Source organism: Leopardus geoffroyi, chromosome D3, assembly GCF_018350155.1.
Source record: "Leopardus geoffroyi isolate Oge1 chromosome D3, O.geoffroyi_Oge1_pat1.0, whole genome shotgun sequence".
Taxonomy (NCBI): domain Eukaryota; kingdom Metazoa; phylum Chordata; class Mammalia; order Carnivora; family Felidae; genus Leopardus; species Leopardus geoffroyi.
In genome coordinates, this window is record NC_059339.1 from 52,993,356 (window position 1) to 53,015,672 (window position 22,317).

General features: G+C 37.5%; 2 protein-coding genes across 3 annotated transcripts in view; one reads left to right on the plus strand and one right to left on the minus strand.

Annotated features, from left to right (window-relative positions):
* Positions 1-17,910, plus strand: part of DSG4 (desmoglein 4) — a 47,512-nt gene extending 29,602 nt beyond the window's left edge. The window contains exons 10-16 of the mRNA XM_045458569.1: positions 1,192-1,331; positions 3,197-3,415; positions 6,682-6,987; positions 9,810-9,949; positions 10,102-10,165; positions 11,775-11,983; positions 14,351-17,910. Coding sequence (XP_045314525.1) covers positions 1,192-1,331; positions 3,197-3,415; positions 6,682-6,987; positions 9,810-9,949; positions 10,102-10,165; positions 11,775-11,983; positions 14,351-15,118 — 1,846 coding nt within the window. The 3' untranslated portion in view covers positions 15,119-17,910. The remainder of the gene's footprint in view (positions 1-1,191; positions 1,332-3,196; positions 3,416-6,681; positions 6,988-9,809; positions 9,950-10,101; positions 10,166-11,774; positions 11,984-14,350) is intronic.
* DSC1 (desmocollin 1) overlaps positions 1-22,317 on the minus strand; it is a 357,596-nt gene that overhangs the window by 263,591 nt on the left and 71,688 nt on the right. The window lies entirely within an intron of this gene.

Here is a 22,317-nt window from a genome sequence, read left to right on the forward strand (position 1 = left end):
ATAAAAGATGAGTCACTGCTTGTTTCCTTAAAACCTGTTATCTAATGACTCTGGGACTAATTTCAACCACCAGCTTAAGAGGAAGAAAAAAGATAATAGAAACTAAAGCACAGGTGTTTCAGAAATTTGATGAGTATAAACTAAGAACTGGAGAACTAGAAAGGTAGGCATTAGAGGCACTAGGTACACAGATTATACATGAATTAGATCTATACAAGATATTCTGGAAAATGACTAGTGAAATATGTAAGTGTATTCTCCTTCCTTGTCTCTCTTCTTTCCTCCTCCTAATATTTTTGGAGTCAACAGTCTATTGATTTGTAAATTACTTTGATATTAACAATTTGATTACTTAATAGGTTAACAAATAGATAGACAACAAAAATTATGAAGTCTATCAGTATGGGATAGAGAAAAAGGATGTGTCAAATAAGTGCCTTGGACACTTGAAATTGTACCTGGTACAGAGGCCAGATCTTCTTTCAAAAAGGTCGAGCATTTTTGGGGCGCCTGGGTGGCGCAGTCGGTTAAGCGTCCGACTTCAGCCAGGTCACGATCTCGCGGTCCGGGAGTTCGAGCCCCGCGTCAGGCTCTGGGCTGATGGCTCAGAGCCTGGAGCCTGTTTCCGATTCTGTGTCTCCCTCTCTCTCTGCCCCTCCCCCGTTCATGCTCTGTCTCTCTCTGTCCCAAAAATAAATAAACGTTGGAAAAAAAAAAAAAAAAAAGAAAAAAAAAAAAAGGTCGAGCATTTTGAATACATTATATTATTATATTATATTATATTATTTATATAATACTAAAACCCATAACAGGCTAACAGCGAGGTACCCTAAAACTAATACACCTTAAAATCTAGGAAAAACAAAGGGCACCACATGTAAAAATGAATAAAGTATATTCCCTCAGTAGATATTGCTACAATAAACAAACCTGAAAGAGACTCATACATTTTACTAACAATTATATTAAGAGCTAGAAGAGTAAGAATTATGAAATTTTAAAACTCTGTTGTGAACCTGTGTATTAATATGTTCAACACTAAAATTTTATTGATATATATACATTTTATAAACCAAGGCAATTATCACTGTAAAACATGCAAACACTATATTTAAGTTTAATGCATTGCATGTGACTTAAAATCATTAACTTTCACATAAGCAAATGATGAACTTATTTATTTAAAAACAGGTATATCATAGGACATGATGCAGGCAGCTGGTTAAAAGTAGATTCAAGGACTGGTGAGCTACAATTGTCTAGGGAATTTGATAAGAAGTCAAAATATATTACCAATGGGATATACACAGCAGAGATCCTGGCTGTAGATGGTAAGAAAATTTATTTTCAATATTTCAATAAAATTATTATTCCATTAAATATAAATATAATTGTAATATTTATACTAGATTGACTCAAATAACATATTTAGTGTGTCTGCAAGACTTACAGAGAGTTCTAAATACCTTAGATCAAGAACTGAATTCAGTCCACCCATACCATAATTTACATTTAAGCATAATTTATTTTACCTACTTCCAAAAAAGAACAGTATGTGGCTTACAGCAGAAAGCATAAAAGTTTAAGTCTATAAATAAAATTCAATTTCTGCTTCTGGCCTCATTTCTTGAGACGCTTCATCCAACTTTCAGAGTATGTTAGGAATGTTTACGTAAAGGAAGCACTACAAGGTGTATGCAAAGTTCATTTGGGAATGACCTAGGAGAAAGTCAGTGTCCCAGAGTATAGTTATTTTAGAACCACTAAAACTGAGCTACAATGAGAGGCCTGTGTAAGTGCTGCTTGAGTAGACATGTCCAAAGTAAGATGTTAAAGCACAAGATTATTCCAAATATAAGAGCCAAATTAAAAGTCATAAGAGCAGATGCACTGAACTAACTTGTAACTGAGCTGCTTCTCACGGGAAAAGCTATTAAGCATTCCTTTTTGGTGATAGCAACAGGAGTTTATTTATTTACCAACAGTTAATCATTCTCTGAACAGTGCCTAGGAAACCAGCTACTACAGAACAAAACAGAAAAAGGTCAGTAACTAGAAAAGAAGAGAGAAAATAGGTGTTCTAGATATACACCTAATAGAAGATACTGTAGGTTTGCATTGTTTATGTCTGAGCTCTACAGTAGCCAAAGAAAAAGATAAATGGGCAGTAAAAGATTTTAAAAGAAACCGTGATAATCCCCAAGTCATTATAGTCCGTACATTCTGGTTTTCATTCTGTGTCACTTCTAACACCTGCGTCAGTTATAGAAATATTATAGTCTTATTTGTTATCAGCATACTAGAAAGCCACTTCCTTAAAAGGACTCTAACCATGTTGATCACAGCCTATCTTTGCATGTTGGTCATATGTGAATATCTTCAATAACTAGAATAAAAATTAGTCATCAAGTGATAAAGAGGGAGAAAAAAACTATCAAAATGTATCAACAGAAAACTAAAACAAGGGCTATTGTTTACTTGCCTAAGCAGAGTATCTGCATAGGCACAAGCCATCCAGATGGAAAAGTGAACTAAAAGTCCAGATTCAAATTTCTTGCTCTTCTGCCCTTCTAATAAACTATATTGACCCAAAATTTGTTTTGAATGGGTGAGGGAAAAAAACCTCATAGATTTATATTTGTTTTCAGAAGTGCCATTTCAGAGAGAAATAGCATCTAATGGATGGAATTAAAATAAATAGTAAAACAGAAAGAAAAAGCATACAGACAATTCTTTAATTTCAATTGTGATTATTTTCCTACAAATACAGAAATCAATAAGCATCCTGAATGGAAGGCTCTAGACTGGACTGGGAGTCTTGTTTATGGGGACAGCATAAGACTAGAAACTGTAAGCCTGTTTTGAAGGACATTTAATTTTGCATCTTGGGATGTGTAGGAGTTGGCTGAATGAAATGGAGGTGAAAAACATTTTGGGAAGAATGAATAGAATGCACAAGAGTCCTGGGTTAGGAAGAAATTTGTTTCAAGAATTAAAAAGAAACCAGTGTGGCTGGAAGGTAGTGAGCAAAGACAAGAGTAGCTTCAGGTCATTGAAGTAAGCAGGAACCCATCATGCACCACTTCAGGAGTCATTCATGCTTTTCCTCTATGTTGTGGCATCATCATAGAATATAAGAAAGGATTTTCTCCCTGACACCATTTACCCCAATACTCATGATGCTTTGCTATTTCAGATGGCTCTGGGAAAACAGCAACAGGAACCATATGTATCGAAGTTCCTGATATTCATGATTACTGTCCAGTCATTTTTGCCGAAAGTAAATACATCTGCATTGCCTCTCCATCGATCCTTATCTCTGTTTATGATCATTCTTACGGGACTCCCTTTACCTTCTGTGTGGCTGATCAGCCACCAGGGACAGCTGACTTATGGGATATCAGATCAATAAATGGTAAGTGGAATCCAAACTTGCTCAAACTTTAAGACCAAAAGCAAAAACAATTACCAAATAATTAGGCAAGTTATGTAATACTTTCTATCTCTGTTTCTAAGATTCTTGCCATATTCATATTAAATGAGAAAATCTTTCATATTCACACTTAGGATATTTGGAAAAATTTTAAACTGAAATAAAAGTAAACATGTTTTATCAATACTGCAATTACAAATATTAGTATGTAAATATCAGTTTATTTGCCATTTTATATGGTGTGCTAAACCAATATTTGAACAGTTTGAAATAGAGTCCTTCACTAACTCACCATATGTCGTAATTCCCTACTCTAAATTATTTCAGGCAAATCACTTAAAAGTTTCTGCAACTCAAGTATCCCATAGATACGATTACATATTTTCTAATATCATAAGATCAATGCACATAAGTTCAATGAAATTTTTTTTAGAAATAATGATGAGCTCAGACTCTGTAAAGGTAAAAATTTAAATCCGAATTGCTTAATATGAGAAGAATGGTTAAGCAAACAGTAGTACATATATATTATTAAGGTGTAGTACACACGGAATTAAAATTAGAATTATGGGAGAATTGGGACGCCTGGGTGGCTCAGTTAAGTGTCTGACTTCAGCTCAGGTCATGATCTCACGGTTTTTGAGCTCAAGCTCCGGATTGGGCTCCGTGCTGACAGCTCAGAGCCTGGAGCTTGCTTCAGATTCTGGTGTGCGTGTCTCTCTCTCTGCCCCTTCCCCACTCATCCTCTGTCTCTCTCTGTCTCAAAAATAAGCATTAAAAACAATTTTTTTAAAAAAGACAAAACTTAAAAAAATAAAAAATTTGCAAATTAAAAAAAAAAGAATTATGTGAGAATTTAGATACAAGGAAATACATAAACCAAAGTACTTAAAGAGTAAAGATACCCAAGGAATATGTATGTTTGTGCTAACTGTTGCTATGTAAAAATAAATGCCTGAAATTGATTTTTAAAATGAAAGTAAATTTCAGAGAAGATAACGTTTTACATACCTTAGGTTCTATTTCCCTGAGATGTTAAATATACATAGAAATGAAATGCTATTAAGAGGACCTCATTTGGGCTACAATAGCTCCCTAATCTCATATTCATTTGAGGCAACAGTTAAAGATTTTTAGAGGGGTCAGTCCTCAGAGAGGAAATACTTCCCATCTCCCGAGGCCACTAAGCTTTTCCATTCGTAGAATGGAGAAACCCTAAGATGATGCCAGAAAACAGACCACCATTAAGCACTTAGTCAAAAGAGGAAATTAGGCAACTTGTTTTCATAATAAAACCTTTTGGCTCTTTTCCACAAAATCATTTCAATATTTTAAAAAGTTAAACACATTAAAGTAACCCCATTAAAAATCAAGACAACTTTTGGCAAGGATGTGGAGAAAGAGGATCTCTTTTGCATTGTTGGTGGGAATGCAAGCTGGTGCAGCCACTCTGGAAAATGGTATGGAGGTTCCTCAAAAAAACTAAAAATAGAACTACCCTATGACCCAGCAACTGCACTACTAGGCATTTATCCAAGGGATACAGGTATGCTGTTTCGAAGGGACACATGCACCCCCGTGTTTATGGCAGCACTATCAACAATAGCCAAAGTAGGGCAAGAGCCCAAATGTCCATCGATGGATGAATGGATAAAGAAGATGTGGTGTATATATATATATATATATATATATATATATATATATATACACAATGGAGTATTACTGGGCAATCAAAAAGAATGAAATCTTGCCATTTGCAACTACGTGGATGGAACTGGAGGGTATTATGCTAAGTGAAATAGTCAGAGAAAGACAGAAATCATATGACTTCATTCATATGAGGACTTTAAGAGATAAAACAGATGAGCATAAGGGAAGGGAAACAAAAATAATATAAAAACAGGGAGGAGGACAAAACAGAAGAGACTCATAAATATGGAGAACAAACTGAGGGTTGCTGGAGCATGGCGGGAGGGGGGATGGGCTAAATGGGTAAGGGGCACTAAGGAATCTACTCCTAAAATCATTGCTTCACTATATGCTAACTAATTTGGATGTAAATTTTAAAAAATAAAAAATAAAGTTTAAAAAAAAAAAAGAAAAAAATCAAGACAACTTTGAATTCACCCTTCCTATGAAGTCCAATATCCCATTGGTAAATAACAAGTACTAACCACTTTTTCCTCATTAAGATCCTAGATATTATGAGTAAAAATATAAGAAAAAAAAGGTTCTATGTGGAGGTTTGTAAAGGTATTCAAATTATATACTAGATTTGCCAGTAAAAAATATAATCACATTGGAGAGAATATTCCTAGAGTCCTGTTTCAATGTTGGTGTTAAAGAAAGGAATAAACTTTCACTTAATGTGCTATGGCATCACCTCATTCAACTCTGTGCATAGGCTATGTTTTGGTAGACATAGCTGGCTTATCATATAGCTAAATGAAATTAATAAATAATAATACCTATAATTATTGCATGTTATGGATTAATCAATTAATATTCATGATTTAGGTGTACACGTAATCATCTCTAAGCCCTCCTTGGGTTGATAAATAAATTTCAACCTATGTTTTAAACAATAGTTTCTATACAAATTGATAGGCAATGGTAACAAAGAATTAGGAAAATAGTTATTGGAATAATTAAAATTTAAATGATAGGACAGAGATTTTGAATAAGAGATAAACAATAGTCTTCAGGAGGGTATTTGCAAACTATAATCCTAAATAGAACACTTCCAATATTTCCTTTCAACTCAATATTCTTCATTCACTGGACAAATATTTATTGAGTACACATAATATGACAACTATTGTTGTTTTGGAAATAAGCAACAGGATCCCAGCCTGCTTCATAGAAATAACAATTCAGGGATGCCTGGGTGGCTCAGTCAGTTAAGTGTCCAACTCTTGACTTTGGTTCGGGTCATGATCTCACGGTCGTAGCGTTGAGCCCCCGTGCCTGGTTCTCTGCTGACAGTGTGGAGCCTGCTTGGAATTCTCTCTATCCCTCCCTCTCTGCTTTTCCCTCTCTCTCTCTCAAAATAAACTTAAAAAAAAAAAAGAAATAATTAAGCAGCAAAAAGTATTGAGCAATTCATTATAAATGTTTAAAAATTAAGTATAGGATGCCATATGACTAAGAGAGTATGAAAAACTCAGGCCCTGGGTTAGTCTTGGGTATTAGGAAGCATTATTCCAAGGAATTCCAATTTATTTTCTTTTTCCTCTCTTTCTTTTCAGCTACTTCTGCAATCCTGACGGCTGAGCAGCTTTTATATGCCACAGTTTACCAAATCCCAATCATCGTGAAGGACAGCTTTAACAGAGCATGTGAATTGCCACAGATTGTGCAGTTAGAGGCCTGTGATTGTGACTACAACCACATATGTTTGTACTCTAGTACCACAGGCATCAACACAGGGGATGGCAGCTCGGTTACCAGTGATATAGATGGGACCATCACTGAAGACCAAATTGAGGGTTCAAATGTTGGTCTTGGACCAACAGGGATTGGCATGATTGCCCTGGGACTCTTACTACTGCTTTGTAAGTACTGGATTGAATCTCCCTTTTCAGCACTTCTTCAAAACAAGAATGTAACCAGGCTCACTGGGATGCCTAGGTTCATTTGGCCATTTCTTTTTGGTATCTATAGCAATTCTTGTGGGAATTTGGAAGTAAACAATGGGGCCAATAAGGGCATGTGCTTGTTCAATAGTTACAGTTAGAGTCAGTGAGGGTCATAAAGATGAAAAACACAAGCAAATTCCTAAGTATAATACAGCAAAACATAGAGTAAATCCTAAAATGAAAAATTCAGCAAAGTGATTAAGAGAGGTAGAAGCAATCAAGTCCAAGTGGGAAGGTTGGGAGTCTTTATGGAGAAGGTAGCTTCAAGCCAGGCCCTAAAAGCTAAAGGTTTTCTTAGAAGGAGGATGGTATCTGGGGAAATCTGAAAGGAATAACCCAATCATAAACAGGGAGAGGGATGGTAGGGCATAGAACACTCAGGAAGTTGACAGGCTAAAAGGTAGGCTGGGAGCCGTCTGCAGGAATGTTCATGATAAGCCAAACATTCTGGGCTTCAGTCCACAGGCAATGAGAAATCAGTGAGGCTGTGTGAGATCAGGTGACCTGTTCATTCTGGTATAACAGGAAGCAGGGAGAAGAGCCTAGAAGAGAGAATTAGCCTCTGGACTCTTGATAAGAGTGTCTGCAAGTAGGACCATGGTCACAGGGATGTTGAAGTCCCTATGCAAACATTTCAAAAAGTGTCCTCCTCTCCCTACCATGTTTTAAAACATGTAGGCCCTCAGAGGAGTAACACATTTTAGTTCCCCGCCCCAATACTTTAGATTTTGTGGAAATCAAAAATTGGATTCTACAATCCAATTTGCCTAAATCCTTCAAACTAAAAAATTAGCATGTTTCAATAGGTAAGTACAAACTAAAACATTATCATTCTGAGGAATGAAAAAATAACAAATGACTTTTGGGCAAACTTTATTTCTTAAAATAATATGAATTTGTAAGATAATACCAAGATCATGAGTGATTATCATAATGATATTGGAGATATTTTCCCAAAAACGTGACAAGAGCAGATGAGTCGAGGTATCAGTTTGCCTTTAAGCCAGCAGGTCTCAGGGTGCCTGGGTGGCTTAGTCAATTAAGTATCTGACTTTTGCTCAGAGCATGATGTTGCAGTTTGTGAGTTCGAGCCCCACATCGGACTCTGTGCTGACAGCTCAGAGCCTGGAGCCTGCTTCAGATTCTATGTCTCCTTCTCTCTGCCCCTCCCTGCTCATGCTCTCTCGCTCTCGCTCTCTCTCTCTCTCTCAAAAATAAATAAACATTAAAAAAAATTAAGCTAGAGGTTCTCAATCCTAGCTGCACATTAGAATCATTGGAGGTCTTTTAATTAATCATGTTCAAGCAGGAATACTCAAAATGAGACCCAAGTTGTGGCATGTTTAAGCCCTCTAATGAAGCTAATGTGTAGTTCAGGGATAAACACCCAGAATTAGCCACATTCCCAGTGGACTAGCACTCAAAATTTCACGATTGTTCCTTAATCAGGCCAAGAAAGCACAAGAGTTGTTAAGTTGATTGTAGAATAGGAGGGGAAGACCCTTTTGGACAAAGTCATCGGTTCTCAGTGAAGAAGCCCAGGCTGTGTTTTGGCTGGGGGGGGGGGGGGGGGGGGGGGGGGCGTGCAGTGTGATAGTGAGAGGAGAGGTCCTTGCCCAAAACTTATATTCTCAAAGGGCCTTCATTTAAGACTTTTGATGTTTGCTCTGAGTGAGATTAACTGTTTCAGGGAAATCAGTAAAAAGTCCTGACTTAGCAGCTTTGACATTTTTCTTCCATACCTGTAATTAACTCAGTGGAATGCATGTTATACTAGGGCATTTGAAAAGTATAAAAAACAACTAGAGGGGACCCAAAGAACTAAACTGAGTGTATTCTAGAATCTTAGAAAACTTAAGAAATGTGTAAATTTCTGGATTAAAGTGTAGAACTGAAGTAAAGTTTCCATTATATTTTGTATACAAGATCTTGAAATAAATGTAAATAACTCAATTAAATTTAGTGGGTGATATGTGGTTGGTTTTAAGTGTAAATATAAGGGTGGAAGAAGAGTCCTATTTCTAGTCCTATAACTGAAACCTGTATTCAATCCTTTTGATTACATATACTGATTATGTATTTAACTTATAGTGTATATATGATGTTTGGTTACACGGATTTGTGTATATCAGTTTTTATATGGATTTGCAAATATGTGTGTGTATATATATATATATACACACACACATATACATATCCACAGACATAGTCCATATATATATATATATATATATATATATATATATATATATATAGGCACCTGCACTTATACACATGCTCTTGGAGATAAGTACATATTTATTCATATGTGTACACAGGCTTGCAAATACATATACATATACAGATGACTATATGTGCATGCATATGCACATATAAATGCACATGCATGCACATGGGGGACTAGGAATCAGAATCCTGGATCTGCCAGCAGCCAGTTAGGAGTCTTGGAATAGAGGGTATAAAGGGCCTAATTTTTCTAATCTATCAGTAGAGAACTCCGATTACATAATCCCAAATTCCCTTCAGTCCAGCCCTAAAAGTCTATGTGATTTGGTGGTTTTGTATTCATAAACATGGATCTATATATTCAACTCTTCAGGGAGAACTGATGCTTTCTTATATTTGTATTCATCCCTTTGGTTCTAAATATAATTCCACATGTTTCGAAAAATGATATATTCAGTGACTTCCTAAATTGAGCAACAATGTGTTAAGTCTCTATCCACTTTCTTGGGCAGTGGCGCCCCTCCTGCTCCTCATGTGTTGCTGCAAACGAAGACAGCCCGAAGGCCTGGGGACGAGGTTTGCTCCCGTGCCAGAGGGGGGAGATGGAGTGATGCAGGCCTGGGGGATAGAAGGGGCCCGCCCGGAGGACAGGGTGAGTGGATGGCCATGGTCCAGAGCGGGGTGGGGTTTCAGTGCAAGCGAGCATGTCTTGATAATTGTACGACACACAGGAAGAAAACTATGTCATTTGTTATGTGTTTAACATAAAGCATTTATTTCAAAAATGTTTCTCTTTCTTTTCAGGATGTGTCAAATATATGTGTACCAATGACAGCCTCTAATACCCAGGATCGTATAGATTCTTCTGGTCAGTGGACACCAAAATCTGTTTCTTGTTAAAGTTTGCAAAATTATTTAACCTGATTAATTTCATGTATAAGTACCTTTAAAAAAACAGTATTATCTGCCAATACTTTTGGATGATAGCATAATGAGAGGGCAAGTAACATGTTTGAAGTCATCGCTTTACTTTTCTTTCTTTTTTTTTTTTTTTAATTTTTTTTTTTCCAACGTTTATTTATTTTTGGGACAGAGAGAGACAGAGCATGAACGGGGGAGGGGCAGAGAGAGAGGGAGACACAGAATCGGAAACAGGCTCCAGGCTCTGAGCCATCAGCCCAGAGCCCGACGCGGGGCTCGAACTCCCGGACCGCGAGATCGTGACCTGGCTGAAGTCGGACGCTCAACCGACTGCGCCACCCAGGCGCCCCCATCACTTTACTTTTCTTAAACTACAGGCAGTGGAGTATGGCGTAGCAATTTGAAAGGCAAACCCTAGAACCAGAGTGTTTGAGTTTGATCTCCTGCTATGTGCTTGGGCTGGCACTTAACCTCTCTGGGCCTCAATTTCCTTATCTTTGAGACTTAGTTTATGATAACACCTACTTCAAGGTGTCCCTGTAAACAGCGATACACACACATATATACATATTATGTATGATATATAATGTTCTTACTATATATTATGTAAGCTACCTATAAATAACTTATATAATATATATCACAAAATATACACATATACATGTACATAAAAATATGTATATATACATTAAAAATATACATTAGAACAGTGCCTTGCACAGACAGCTACTGGAGCCATTATTTGTAATAAAGCTGTTCAAAAATAATAATAATAAGAGAAAAGAAAAAGCAAATATGCTCTTCTAATAATACACTGAAGAATTCTTCTTAAATCCATGCATTTGCATTTGATTCATTTCATGTATAAGTACCTTTAAAAAAACAGTATATCTGCCAATGCAATCCATGCATTTGCCTCACCAGACTTACATTCTCCTAATTTACCAGTTCCATGTACACCTAGGAATACTGTAAAATACTCAGCTAGTGGGCAATGAATGAATGAAGTAGAGAGGTCGTCCAATTCTAGGACAAACATGAGATTTCTCAGCAGTGGTTCCTCAGTATCCCAAACCAGACTCTGGTGCAGAGTCTAAGGTGGCTGAACATTTCTGTGAAAGCCAGCTCTCCCTCCAGCACCGGGGTGAGTGAGGACTGTTTCAGTTTCTGCTGGCCTTGCTGTGGAGCGGTCCTGAGGGGGGTGCAAGCCCTCTCACACAGGCCAGGGAGCTTGCCAGAGGCAGTGACAGAAGGACTGATGCAGACAGGCAGAGCCCCTGCTCCCCTTGGCTGGCTCCATACCTGTGAGTCTAGGGGATATTTTTGTGCCAATCAGAGGCCAATTCCAAAAGCTGGCTCCCTCTGTACCATTTACTGACTTTTATTTTATGAGGGAACTAAGACTGGGCAGATTTCAAATAGCTCCTGGCCTTGCTTTCCAGGACCTACTCACATGTGTGGTGGTGCAACATGGCAGACAGTGGGTAGCAGGGTTTGACGTGGATGAACAGTGCGGACCACTCAAGCACTGTTCCACGAATGCTCTGTCCTTTCAGAAATCTACACTAACACCTACGCGGGCGGAGGAACGGTTGAAGGGGGTGTGTCAGGAGTGGAACTGAACACAGGCCTTGTGACGGCCGCTGGCGTGGCGGCCGGAGGTTCAGCAGGAGCTCGACGGAGGAGGAGTTCCACAATAGGAACCCAGTGGGAATACACAGACACGGGCCTGAACATGGCTTTCCTGGACAGTTATTTCTCTGAGGTAATCCCCCTGCACACGGTTATACAAAATAGTCTTGAGACTGAATGATAACAATGATGGCAATAGGTTCTTCTGAAATATATTCAGTTATTCTCAACTCTATTCCAATCCTGAATAAAAAGTATTTCATTTCTCCTTAGAATACAGAAAGCCAATTTGCCAAAGCATTTCATATTCAATTGACATACATCCATCTTACTATCGTGGAAAAGGCTAGCATCTCCCATTATTCCCTGCTTCATTTTTTTCCCATTTTTCTGTCTTCTGTCTCTTGCTTTTACCACTTTGTTTCCCATAGCAGCAGCGAAACAGGAAGATCCTGATCAAGAAAAAAAAAAAAATGTATGCATGTCCTCTCTTTATGGTGTCCTTCCTACCCTGCAGTCACCTCCAATGAAAGAAGAAAAAAATAAATTAAAAACCAGGACTGGGAAAGGAAGAGAATGATAACTCAGAAACAGAGTATCACCATGACTTGGTGATATATCAGGGCCTAGAACCCCGGTCTCCTATTCTCTATCCAGTGCCCCATCCCCAAGGGATACGTGTCCCTCACTAAGAGAAGGGATCTTGGGTCTGAGCATCCCAAAGAAGATAGTTCCATAGGCATTGGGTTGGCCTGACAGGGTGGCACAAAGGGTAAATAAATCCCCTGTGAATCCCTAGTTAGTATGTTTATTTCATTTAATAGCAATCCATTTCATCTCATATTTCAACGAGCCTGTTTTATTCCGTATATGGTAATACGTGAGTTATTACCTGCCATTAACAACAACAACAAAAAATGTTAAGGACGTTGTTGTAAATGTAAGCTATTCCTTAAAATTGGTGATTACAAATACCATCACATGAACAGTATTGATTATTTAGATGAGTGATAGATATCACTAAGTACATCCAACAAATGGGCACAAATTATGTGTCATAGAAATGTCATAGAAATTATATTTAATGAATCATTCATAAAATTCACACTAACATTAAAAGAGCCTTACCATTAATGTCCTTTGATTTTTCAAAATTTTTCCTTTGATTACAATTGGTGCCTGATACATTAAATCTCAGGGTTTGTAAGTTCGAGCCCCACATCGCGCTCTGCACTAACAATGCAGGAGTCTACTTAGGATTCTTTCACTCTCTCTGCCTCTCTCCCACTCTCTCTCTCTCAAAACAAACAAACAAACCAAAAACCCAAAAACAAACAAACAAAAAACTTTTAAAAAATGGCACTAGGTTTCAGAGGTGGTGAGATGCAGCCTCTCCCCCACAAGATAAAACCTCTGCAGAACGTACAGTGTTTCTTTTCTGCCATGTTTTACACCACCACCCTCCACCCCCACAGCCAACTTGTGCCCCGGCAAGGGGGATTATCCTCTTACCGAGGTGTCACTTGAAAATATTAAGCGGCATGTTTATGGTAATACCAAACTCATGAATAATTGCTTTCAAGACTTAAAACCATCCATTTCTAATGGTAGAATTTAGAGTCTTGCATAGACCAGAGGGTAAGCAGCACGATGTAGGGTAAAAAGGATAGTTGGATTTGAGGTAGCATTCTATGATTATTTGAGTCTGGGGCATGCCATTCACTCTCTCTGGGCTTTCAGTTACCTTATCTGTGAAACAGAGAGGGGATAAGATTATGTCAGGCCCCGTAGGATTTCACGGAACCCAACAAGAGCCATAGCAGCTGGAGGAGAGCAGCCACCTCATCGTCTTCCCACAGAGAAGTTCCCTTTCATTAGTTCTATATACAGGGCTCCTACCTAGCATTACATTCAAAGGGTCCATCATTAAAAATAATTTGAAAATCACAGTAGATAACCTTTTAGTGCCTTCTTCCTGTTAACCTAACTCCAAAGACATCTTGGCTCTTTGCTTCGGTCATGTAAAACCACTGAACATTTGGACATAAGTCTCTGAAGCTTAAAGATACTGACATCTTTATACATGCTTTTATTCCAAGTTGATCAAATATCTCTCTCCTTAAAGAAATAACATGTTGAACATAACTAAATATATTTTATTTCTAGACCCCTCAGAAAAAAAAGACTATAAATCCAAAAAGTTAAAACATTGTCTGACAAATTCAGATTGCCAAAATCTGAATAAAATGCAGAAACTATTAATGTTAGCTTTCAAATAAGAGCAGTTCACATTGATTCAGATTCTATACACCATTAGTGCCCTCTGATCTCCTTTAAAAATTCCAATTATTTAGAAATACAGCGAAAAATCGTCAGTGTTTTTTTCAGTTCATTCCATTATAATCTTCTCAGATCAGACATCTCTAAAGCACTGTTGTTATTCTTTGGTTATTTTAAAGGAAAAGTAACTTTTAACTTCCTGTTTTTCCTCTAATTTTAGAAAGCGTATGCTTATGCAGATGAAGATGAATGTCGGCCTGCAAACGACTGCTTGCTCATTTATGACCACGAGGGAGTAGGGTCTCCTGTTGGCTCCATTGGTTGTTGCAGTTGGATTGTGGATGATTTAGATGAAAGCTACATGGAAACTTTAGACCCAAAATTTAGGACTCTGGCTGAAATCTGCTTAGACACAGAAATTGAACCATTTCCTTCACAGCAGGCCTGTATACCTATCAGTACTGACCTGCCTTTGCTGGGGCCTAATTATTTTGTTAATGAATCTTCAGGAATGACCCTCTCAGAAGCTGAATTCCAGGCAGAAATGGCAATACCGGAACCCATGATCCACGGGGATATCGTAGTGACAGAGACTTATACAACAGCTGACCCATGTGTGCAACCCACAACAATTGTTTTCGATCCTCAGCTTGCACCCAATGTTGTAGTGACCGAAACAGTAATGGCACCTGTCTATGATGTTCAAGGGAATATCTGCATACCTGCTGAGTTAGCCAACACGCACAATGTAATCTATGCCGAGAGAGTGCTGTCTAGTCCTGGTATGCCTGACACGAGCAACGGTAGCATGACTGATGGCTGTATGGGGCCTGTAATGAGTGGCAGTATTTTGGTAGGGCCAGAAATTCAAGTGACACAAATGATGAGTCCCAACATTCATGTAAGTCAAACCACTGGCTCCACATCTCCAATGACATCTCGACACAGAGTAACACGATATAGTAACATACATTACTCCCAACAGTAAGTGCTTTTGGTCAGTATTCTATATGGACACCTTGCACCTAGTGATCACCAACATATCCATCAAAGATGTATAATGTACTATATTTAACATTTTAGCAGCCGACAAATATTTGAACATTCTAAGATCAATGCCACTCTTTGAATATATCTTTGGGGCGGGGGGAGAATATGGCTAAGCACTTCAGATAAGCCTTTTGTAATTCTTTCTGGTTTTAAATAATGTGCCAAAAAACTAAAAGAAAATGTTTTATATCCTTCGATACCGTCTAATAAATAGCACATAACTCATAAGGTGAATCTTAGAGGTCTTCAGCCCCATAGGACTGGTCATGTAAACCAGGATGCTCTTGTTCTTGGAGGTTGCAAAAGAAATCTTGCCTGCAAGATTTGCCAGGCAAATACCTTTAGAGAAATATTTCTATTAAAAATTTTTAATTGAAAAAGTGAATGAAGTATACATTTCTGAAAGAAGATTTAAGAGGAAAATAGAGCATCTATTATCAGACATCTGAAGTCATTTGTTTGGTTTCTCAAGATATGCAATATTTAGGGCATGGTTAATATAATACAGGGAAAGTGTTTGCCAGCTGAATGCACCACTGAAAATGGTTCACCGAAAAGAATTATATATATATAGATAGATAGATATGCATATATACATAAATCAATATGGATGAATGTGTATCGCACTTTATTGATTTATATCAGTAACTGTAAAATAATTTATGATAGTCAAAAGAATTATGACAATGATGGAGTATAAACAGTTCTTAGGGAAAGTATTAGAGTATTTCCTTCTTAAGGCGAATGTTTTCTCTATTCTTGCTAATTATGTCAAAAAACCATATGAAATATGGTTTACTCGGTTTCAGTGACCTGAGTCATAGAGCTTTCATTTGGCAATCAGATAGTCTCCAAAGCACCTCTGTAGTCATGCACGTGTTCAACAATATTTACTTAGAAGCTATTATGTGTGGAGTGTTGGTCTTGTCTCCGTTAATATATAGGGGAAGAAGACAAACATGATTTCTCACTTCATAGAACTTCTAACTCATTTCTAGACTTAAAACCCTGGGGATACAGCTTTGGGTTCCTACCAAGAATAAGTAACAAAATATTTAAGTCCACTACCAAGTTGTGTTTCTCTGTTTAACATTGCTGCTTCTGCTGAATGAATGAAATGGAAACACTTGCACAGATTGCTACTCCTTGTAGGTATAAAGTGGGCTTGTGAAAGAGAGGTTCTAGCAAGATAGTTTTATTTAATTCTGTAAAATATGTAAACTGTATAGTGGTAACTATAATATGACCAGTAAGACAATGTAAATGAAATAAACTTATTGTCAGGGCTTATTCCTTTTGGAAGGAAATAACCTCATTGCTTCTTGATTTGTTCCTTTATAACTAAAACTACTGTAGAATTTGGAGCATCACACATAACCTCTTGCCCAATTCTCTTATTTGACAGAAGAGGAATCTAGAACTAGAGAGGTAAAATGACCACAACGTGCTAGTTGTGGTACAAAACCTTGAGGCCATTGCTTGGGCATTCTGGCCAGCGTTTCAATGTTATAACTTCATCAGACACGGAGAGGATCTAGTTTGGTCTGTTGCAGGGTCTTTGCTATTTCCTACTTGGAAGAAAAACTATCTCTCAAAAAAAAAAAAAATGGGTTTTGTGAAGTTTAAATGCTGAATGGCTAGAACGGTATAATGCCAGAAGGTTATTTACATGTTTTCTCATCTCTTCCAAATCACGTGTGTTACCAGTTGTTATAGTCATTCTTTACCGTAGTTATTCACAACCAAGATTCTGCTACATTTCATAACTCTATAATTTGACGAATCCATAGGGTAGCCAAGGAGCATCAGTACCGTGGTCATTTTAACAGTCCCAGCCATGTAACATCTCGCATGCACTCAGTCCTGTGGCATATCCTGATGTGGATATTCTGCTTTTGAACTTTGCATGTTATTGGGACAATAATTTTTTAAATTATGGAAAAAAACTAGCGAATAATTAAATATAAGGTGCTAACAGTATTAAAACTGAAAATACTTTAAGACTGAGAAATTAAGAAAATAGTACTAAGCATAAGAATTTCACCGAAATCTCTTGTGAGAAGGGTAAGAAAATTTCTTTGTGAACTTTTCCTTCCATCAATACACAAAGATTTAAGGGTGCTTCCAAAAGAGAAAATGTACATCTGGTGGATGTTTTCCCTTATACTATTCATGGAAACAAGACCAGAACCATTTCATTTTCTCTTTTAACATTATCAGTGAGGAGAACTCCGTCATTCCAAGACGGTCAGTATCACTCATATATGACTTGAATCTCTGAAATTGGTATATTTTTAAAATATCAAACAAAACAGAAAGTGGAAAGCAAGATTTCCCCTTCACTGCTGAAGAGCTAGGATACTGATTTATCTAGGAGATAAAGCTGATATAGCATTTATTTTAAGGTTTGAAAATGAACCCAGAAGCCCAAGAAATGAGATTTAATGAATAAATATAATAATGTATAATTTCAGTCATATCTCTTACCCTATGCAATTACCTGTAGGGAAAGCATTCAAATGCATAAATGGGTTCTCTCAGAAAAGTCTTGTTAGGTGAAGGGAGAGGAAGACATTAAGAAGACAGAGTATTTATAACCTTGTTTCCAAAAAAAAAATTATTTAAAAAAATTTCCTCTTTTGGATTAGATATTTCTGATTGCAATGTATTCCTGAATGTAATAGTGTTTTATATATTTCTTCAATAAAAAACATGTGATAAGGAAAGAAACATTTCATTTTCTCTTTGGTGCATGTAGTGCTCTACACACAAACATACATCCAGAAAACCTTTTTCCCATCGTGTTACTAGGTGATTATCATCTCTATCATGATGTATATAATACAGGAGCATGGATTCATTTGTAAAATGAAATTCAGAATAATTCATTTACTCACCAATGGTAAAATTTCTCAGTAAAATCATTATTTTCTTAGTAGATGCTCACTATAAATGTTAGTTTAGTCAACAAGTCAACTGAATAAATTCCAGAAATTGCTCGAAACATTGTATGCGTTACAGAATTAAATATCCTCTTTTCCCACTGGATTTAAATTCAATAAAATTATCATTATTGTTCCTCTTTTACCAGAGGTACTAATTTCTGTTGAAGTAAGAAAAGAATAATTAATTTCAATAAGGGGAATTAAGGAAGGCTCCTTGAAGATGGTGAGATCTGGGCTAGGCCAAATAGAATGTCATCTGACAGGGATTCCAAAGGCATAAAAACTAAAAACAGCATATTCAAAGAATATTAAGTGGTCAAATTAAACATAATAAAAAAAGTCTGAAACAAAATAGGCATTATAAAATTATTTCATAGTCAGCCATTTTATATGATGTTTACTATACCAATTACTCAGAATATATTAGCCTATTGAATTCTTAAAACCACACCACGCGGTATGACTGATATCCATACCTGAAGACCCTAAAGCAAAAAGAATTTCTTATTTTTATGTTAGAGCTTAAATGAGTAGCAGGATTAAGATTCAAACCCAGGATGGCTTACTCTTACTATTTTTTTTAAATTTTTTAATGTTTATTTATTTTTGACAGAGAGAGACAGAGCATGAGCCAGGAGGGGCAGAGAGAAAGGGACACACAGAATCTGAAGCAGTCTCCAGGATCCAAGCTGTCAGCACAAAGCCGGACACAGGGCTTGAACTCACGAACTATGAGATCATGACCTGAGCTAAAGTCGAACGCTTAACTGACTAAGCCACCCAGGCGCCCCAGGCCTACTCTTGTTCTTAATCTTCGAATTCTTTTGACCTAATTCTGAAAGGATATGTGAGAAAGGCACATGGTAAAGAATCTTGAATCCCATTAGGGGTTTGGTTTTAACTTGGTATAAAATGAGGAACAAACGAAATTTTGTGTGCTGGTAAATGGTCAAATGGTGTTATTTTATGAGATGACACTGGGGCAGCCACCAGGAGTCCTCATGATAGTTGGTGTGTTGTTGATTACAGAGATGCCTTTGAGGCCAGATTACTGAGGCAGAGAGCCTAGGATCTTATGAAAAGGCAACATTCCAAGGTGAGCCTGGTGGCTCTAAAGCGTCAGAGATCCTCTTGGACGACCACTACAATGAGCAGGTATATGTTGGGTGGTCTAAAGTGACCGCAATCAGGGGCGCCTGGGTGGCTCATACGGTTGGACATTTGACTTTTGATTTCAGCTCAGGTCATGATTTCACAGTTCGTGGGATCGAGCCCTGTGTCAGACTCTATGCTGACAGTGTAGAACCTGCTTGGGATTCTCTCTCTCCCCCTCTCTCTCTCTCTGCCCCTCCCTGCTCATGCTGCTTCTCTCTCTCTCTCTCTCTCTCTCTCTCTTATAAATAAACCTAAAAATTTTTTTAATATTTAAAAAAAATTTTTTAATGTTTATTTATTTTTGAGACAGGGAGAGACAGAACACGAGCAGGGAGGGGTAAAGAGAGGGAGACACAGAATCTGAAGCAGGCTCCAGGCTCCAAGCTGTCAGCGCAGAGCCCAACGTGGGACTCGAACTCACAAGCCATGAGATCATGACCTGAGCCGAACTCGGAGGCTTAACTGACTGAACCACCCAGGCACCCCAGTTAATATTTAAAGTGACTCCAAAGTTTTTCTACACTGAATGCCTTTTACTTTTTTTTTTTTTTTTTTAAACTTTAAGTGAGATGCATGGACTATTTTCAGTTTCTAGAATAGGGCATGCTTTTTCATACGTCTGTCACTCTGCCCCTCCCTGGTTCTTTTACCTGGAGCCCTCTTCACTCTCCTCATCTAAGTAGCTTGTTTCTCCTTACCCTTCAACACTCACCTCAAGCATTGCCACTTCTTGGGAGCATTTCCTGATATCTCTTTCACAGCCCCAACCTGCTGGCTTAGCTAAGTCTCCTTTACTCCCACCAGCAACACGCTATTTGTCCTATGCCTATCAGCCTGTGAGCGCCTTGAGAACAAGGGCACTGCTTTTCTCCAGGATTAACAGAATGTCTAGGACACAGCATGCACTCATTAATCTTAGAAGTGAAGAAAATGAGGTTAGAGTGGGAGAGAGCCAAAGCATAAGAGACTCTTAAAAACGGAGAACAAACTGAGGGGCATTGAAGAGGGCATCTTTTGGGATGAGCACTGGGTGTTGAATGGAAACCAATTTGACAATAAATTTCATATATATATATATAAAAAAAAAGACGTGAAGAATATAGTCCAATTCTCTCAGGCATCTAAAAGGAAATGTCTGCAATTCAACATTGCCTCTTGATAGCAGCCCTTTGAATGATCTTTGAAATGCTTGTGTAAATGCCACTCTTAGCAAGAAAATGCAAGTATATAACTCACAAAGACAGTTAATTTCAGGAGAAATTTACCTTTTGCAGAAAAAGTAATAAAGCTATTGAAAACCTCATGTGCTTTTTGAAAGAAGCTATGTTATAGCTGAATAAAATAAATGTTAAAATGTTACAGAGAAAGAGATTTCAGGCAGGATAAATACTTCAGAAGAAAGTTAAAATTTCTGAAACTTTGAGAGGCTGCTGATAATAAGGTTACCTTCATTAGAGCAATTGATTGTGGGTTTTTTTCTCTTTCAAAACCATATATTCCATGTAAGTTTGGTAACAAAATGTGTGTGTGTATGTGTGTGTGTGTGTGTGTGTGTGTGTGTGTGTGTGTGAAAGTCATAGAGTATACAGCAAGAAAAATAGAGTTCCTAATATTAAGATAAAGGTTCTTAACTTTTCATCAAAACAACCATGAACATCAAATAAATGAGCCCTAAAAATTGCACTTATTTGTTACATGGAAAATAACTCATTCCCAAAAAAACTCATTTACTGTCACTAAATATGGTATAACTTCTTGAACATTGCAATGTTCCAATGGTTGTTACAATATTTTAAACATGGACTAAATATGAAGCACAGGTAATGAAAATTAATTTGCTAAGACAAGTTCTTTAAATTCTATTTCAACTTGTTTGAAATGACAGTAAGACTGAAGAAACAATTCACATTGGGAAGGGATCCCTGGCAGGGGGGTGCTGGTGCTTTTGTGGATTGCTAAGAAAGTAAATAAACAAAAGATTGTGAGTGTCTTATCATTTTAAAAAATAATGAAGGAAAAGGCAATAAAACCCTATTAATTACACATATAAATTCTCCTTTACAGACAGAGATAGCAATTGTGGGGACCTGAACTGCCGGCTGGCAGGCAGGCAGGCATCCTGTGCTACCACAAAGTACTTGTTCATCAGCTCCTGTGTGGGTGAAACCATGCACAGAAAGGCAACATAAAGGTGCCAATATATAATGTGGATAAAGTAGGTTGAATCAAAGTGGAACAAATGAAAACTGAGGACAACCTGTATTTACTGTTGTTGGCATGAAAGACTGACTCTCAGCATTGAAAAGTGTTTCTCAAAAAGAGGGCCACACTTAGGTTAGGAATCCATAGAGCTGAGTTTCTCTGTGATTAGCAAGATGACTAAGTCAAAGGTAAGAGAGATGCTGACTGTGTGCTTAACAGTGGAGGCAGTGAATATGTGTGGTGAGTGATGGTGAGGTGTTGGTACAAAAGTCATAGCGCATGCATGTGATCAGCATAACCACTGGTTGACTGGGGAGACTTCATTACACATTTGAATACACGGGAGGCACTGACTGGGTGGGGACTTTGGTATCAGTGAGACATGAGCCACCAGGTGTGAGAAACATGAAACTAGAGAGGTGTTGTAAAGAGAGAAGAATAAAAAAACAAATGTTTCTTTATTATCATATGCAAGCCATTATGCTAGTTGATTTTCAAACATATTCTTATTTAATCCACCTATGATCTTCCTTTATAGATGGAGAAAATTAAGAGAAAGAAAAGTTACGGGAACACCGTGACTTCATTCCAAAGCTCATTCATTCATTCATTCAATGATGTTTGATCATTTCACTATTTACCTGTGAGCTAACTGCTAGGAGCAGAGAGGTGAACTAAGGTCCTTGACACCAAGGACCTCACAATTCAATGCAGGAAGAAGTAAAGAGTTAAAATGCAGTATGACAAGTGTTACCCAGGGGAATAAATAAGATTGAAGGCACTCAGCTGAGTGGAGCTGGGAAAAGCTTCTCAGCAGTGGCCTTTCACCTGAGTC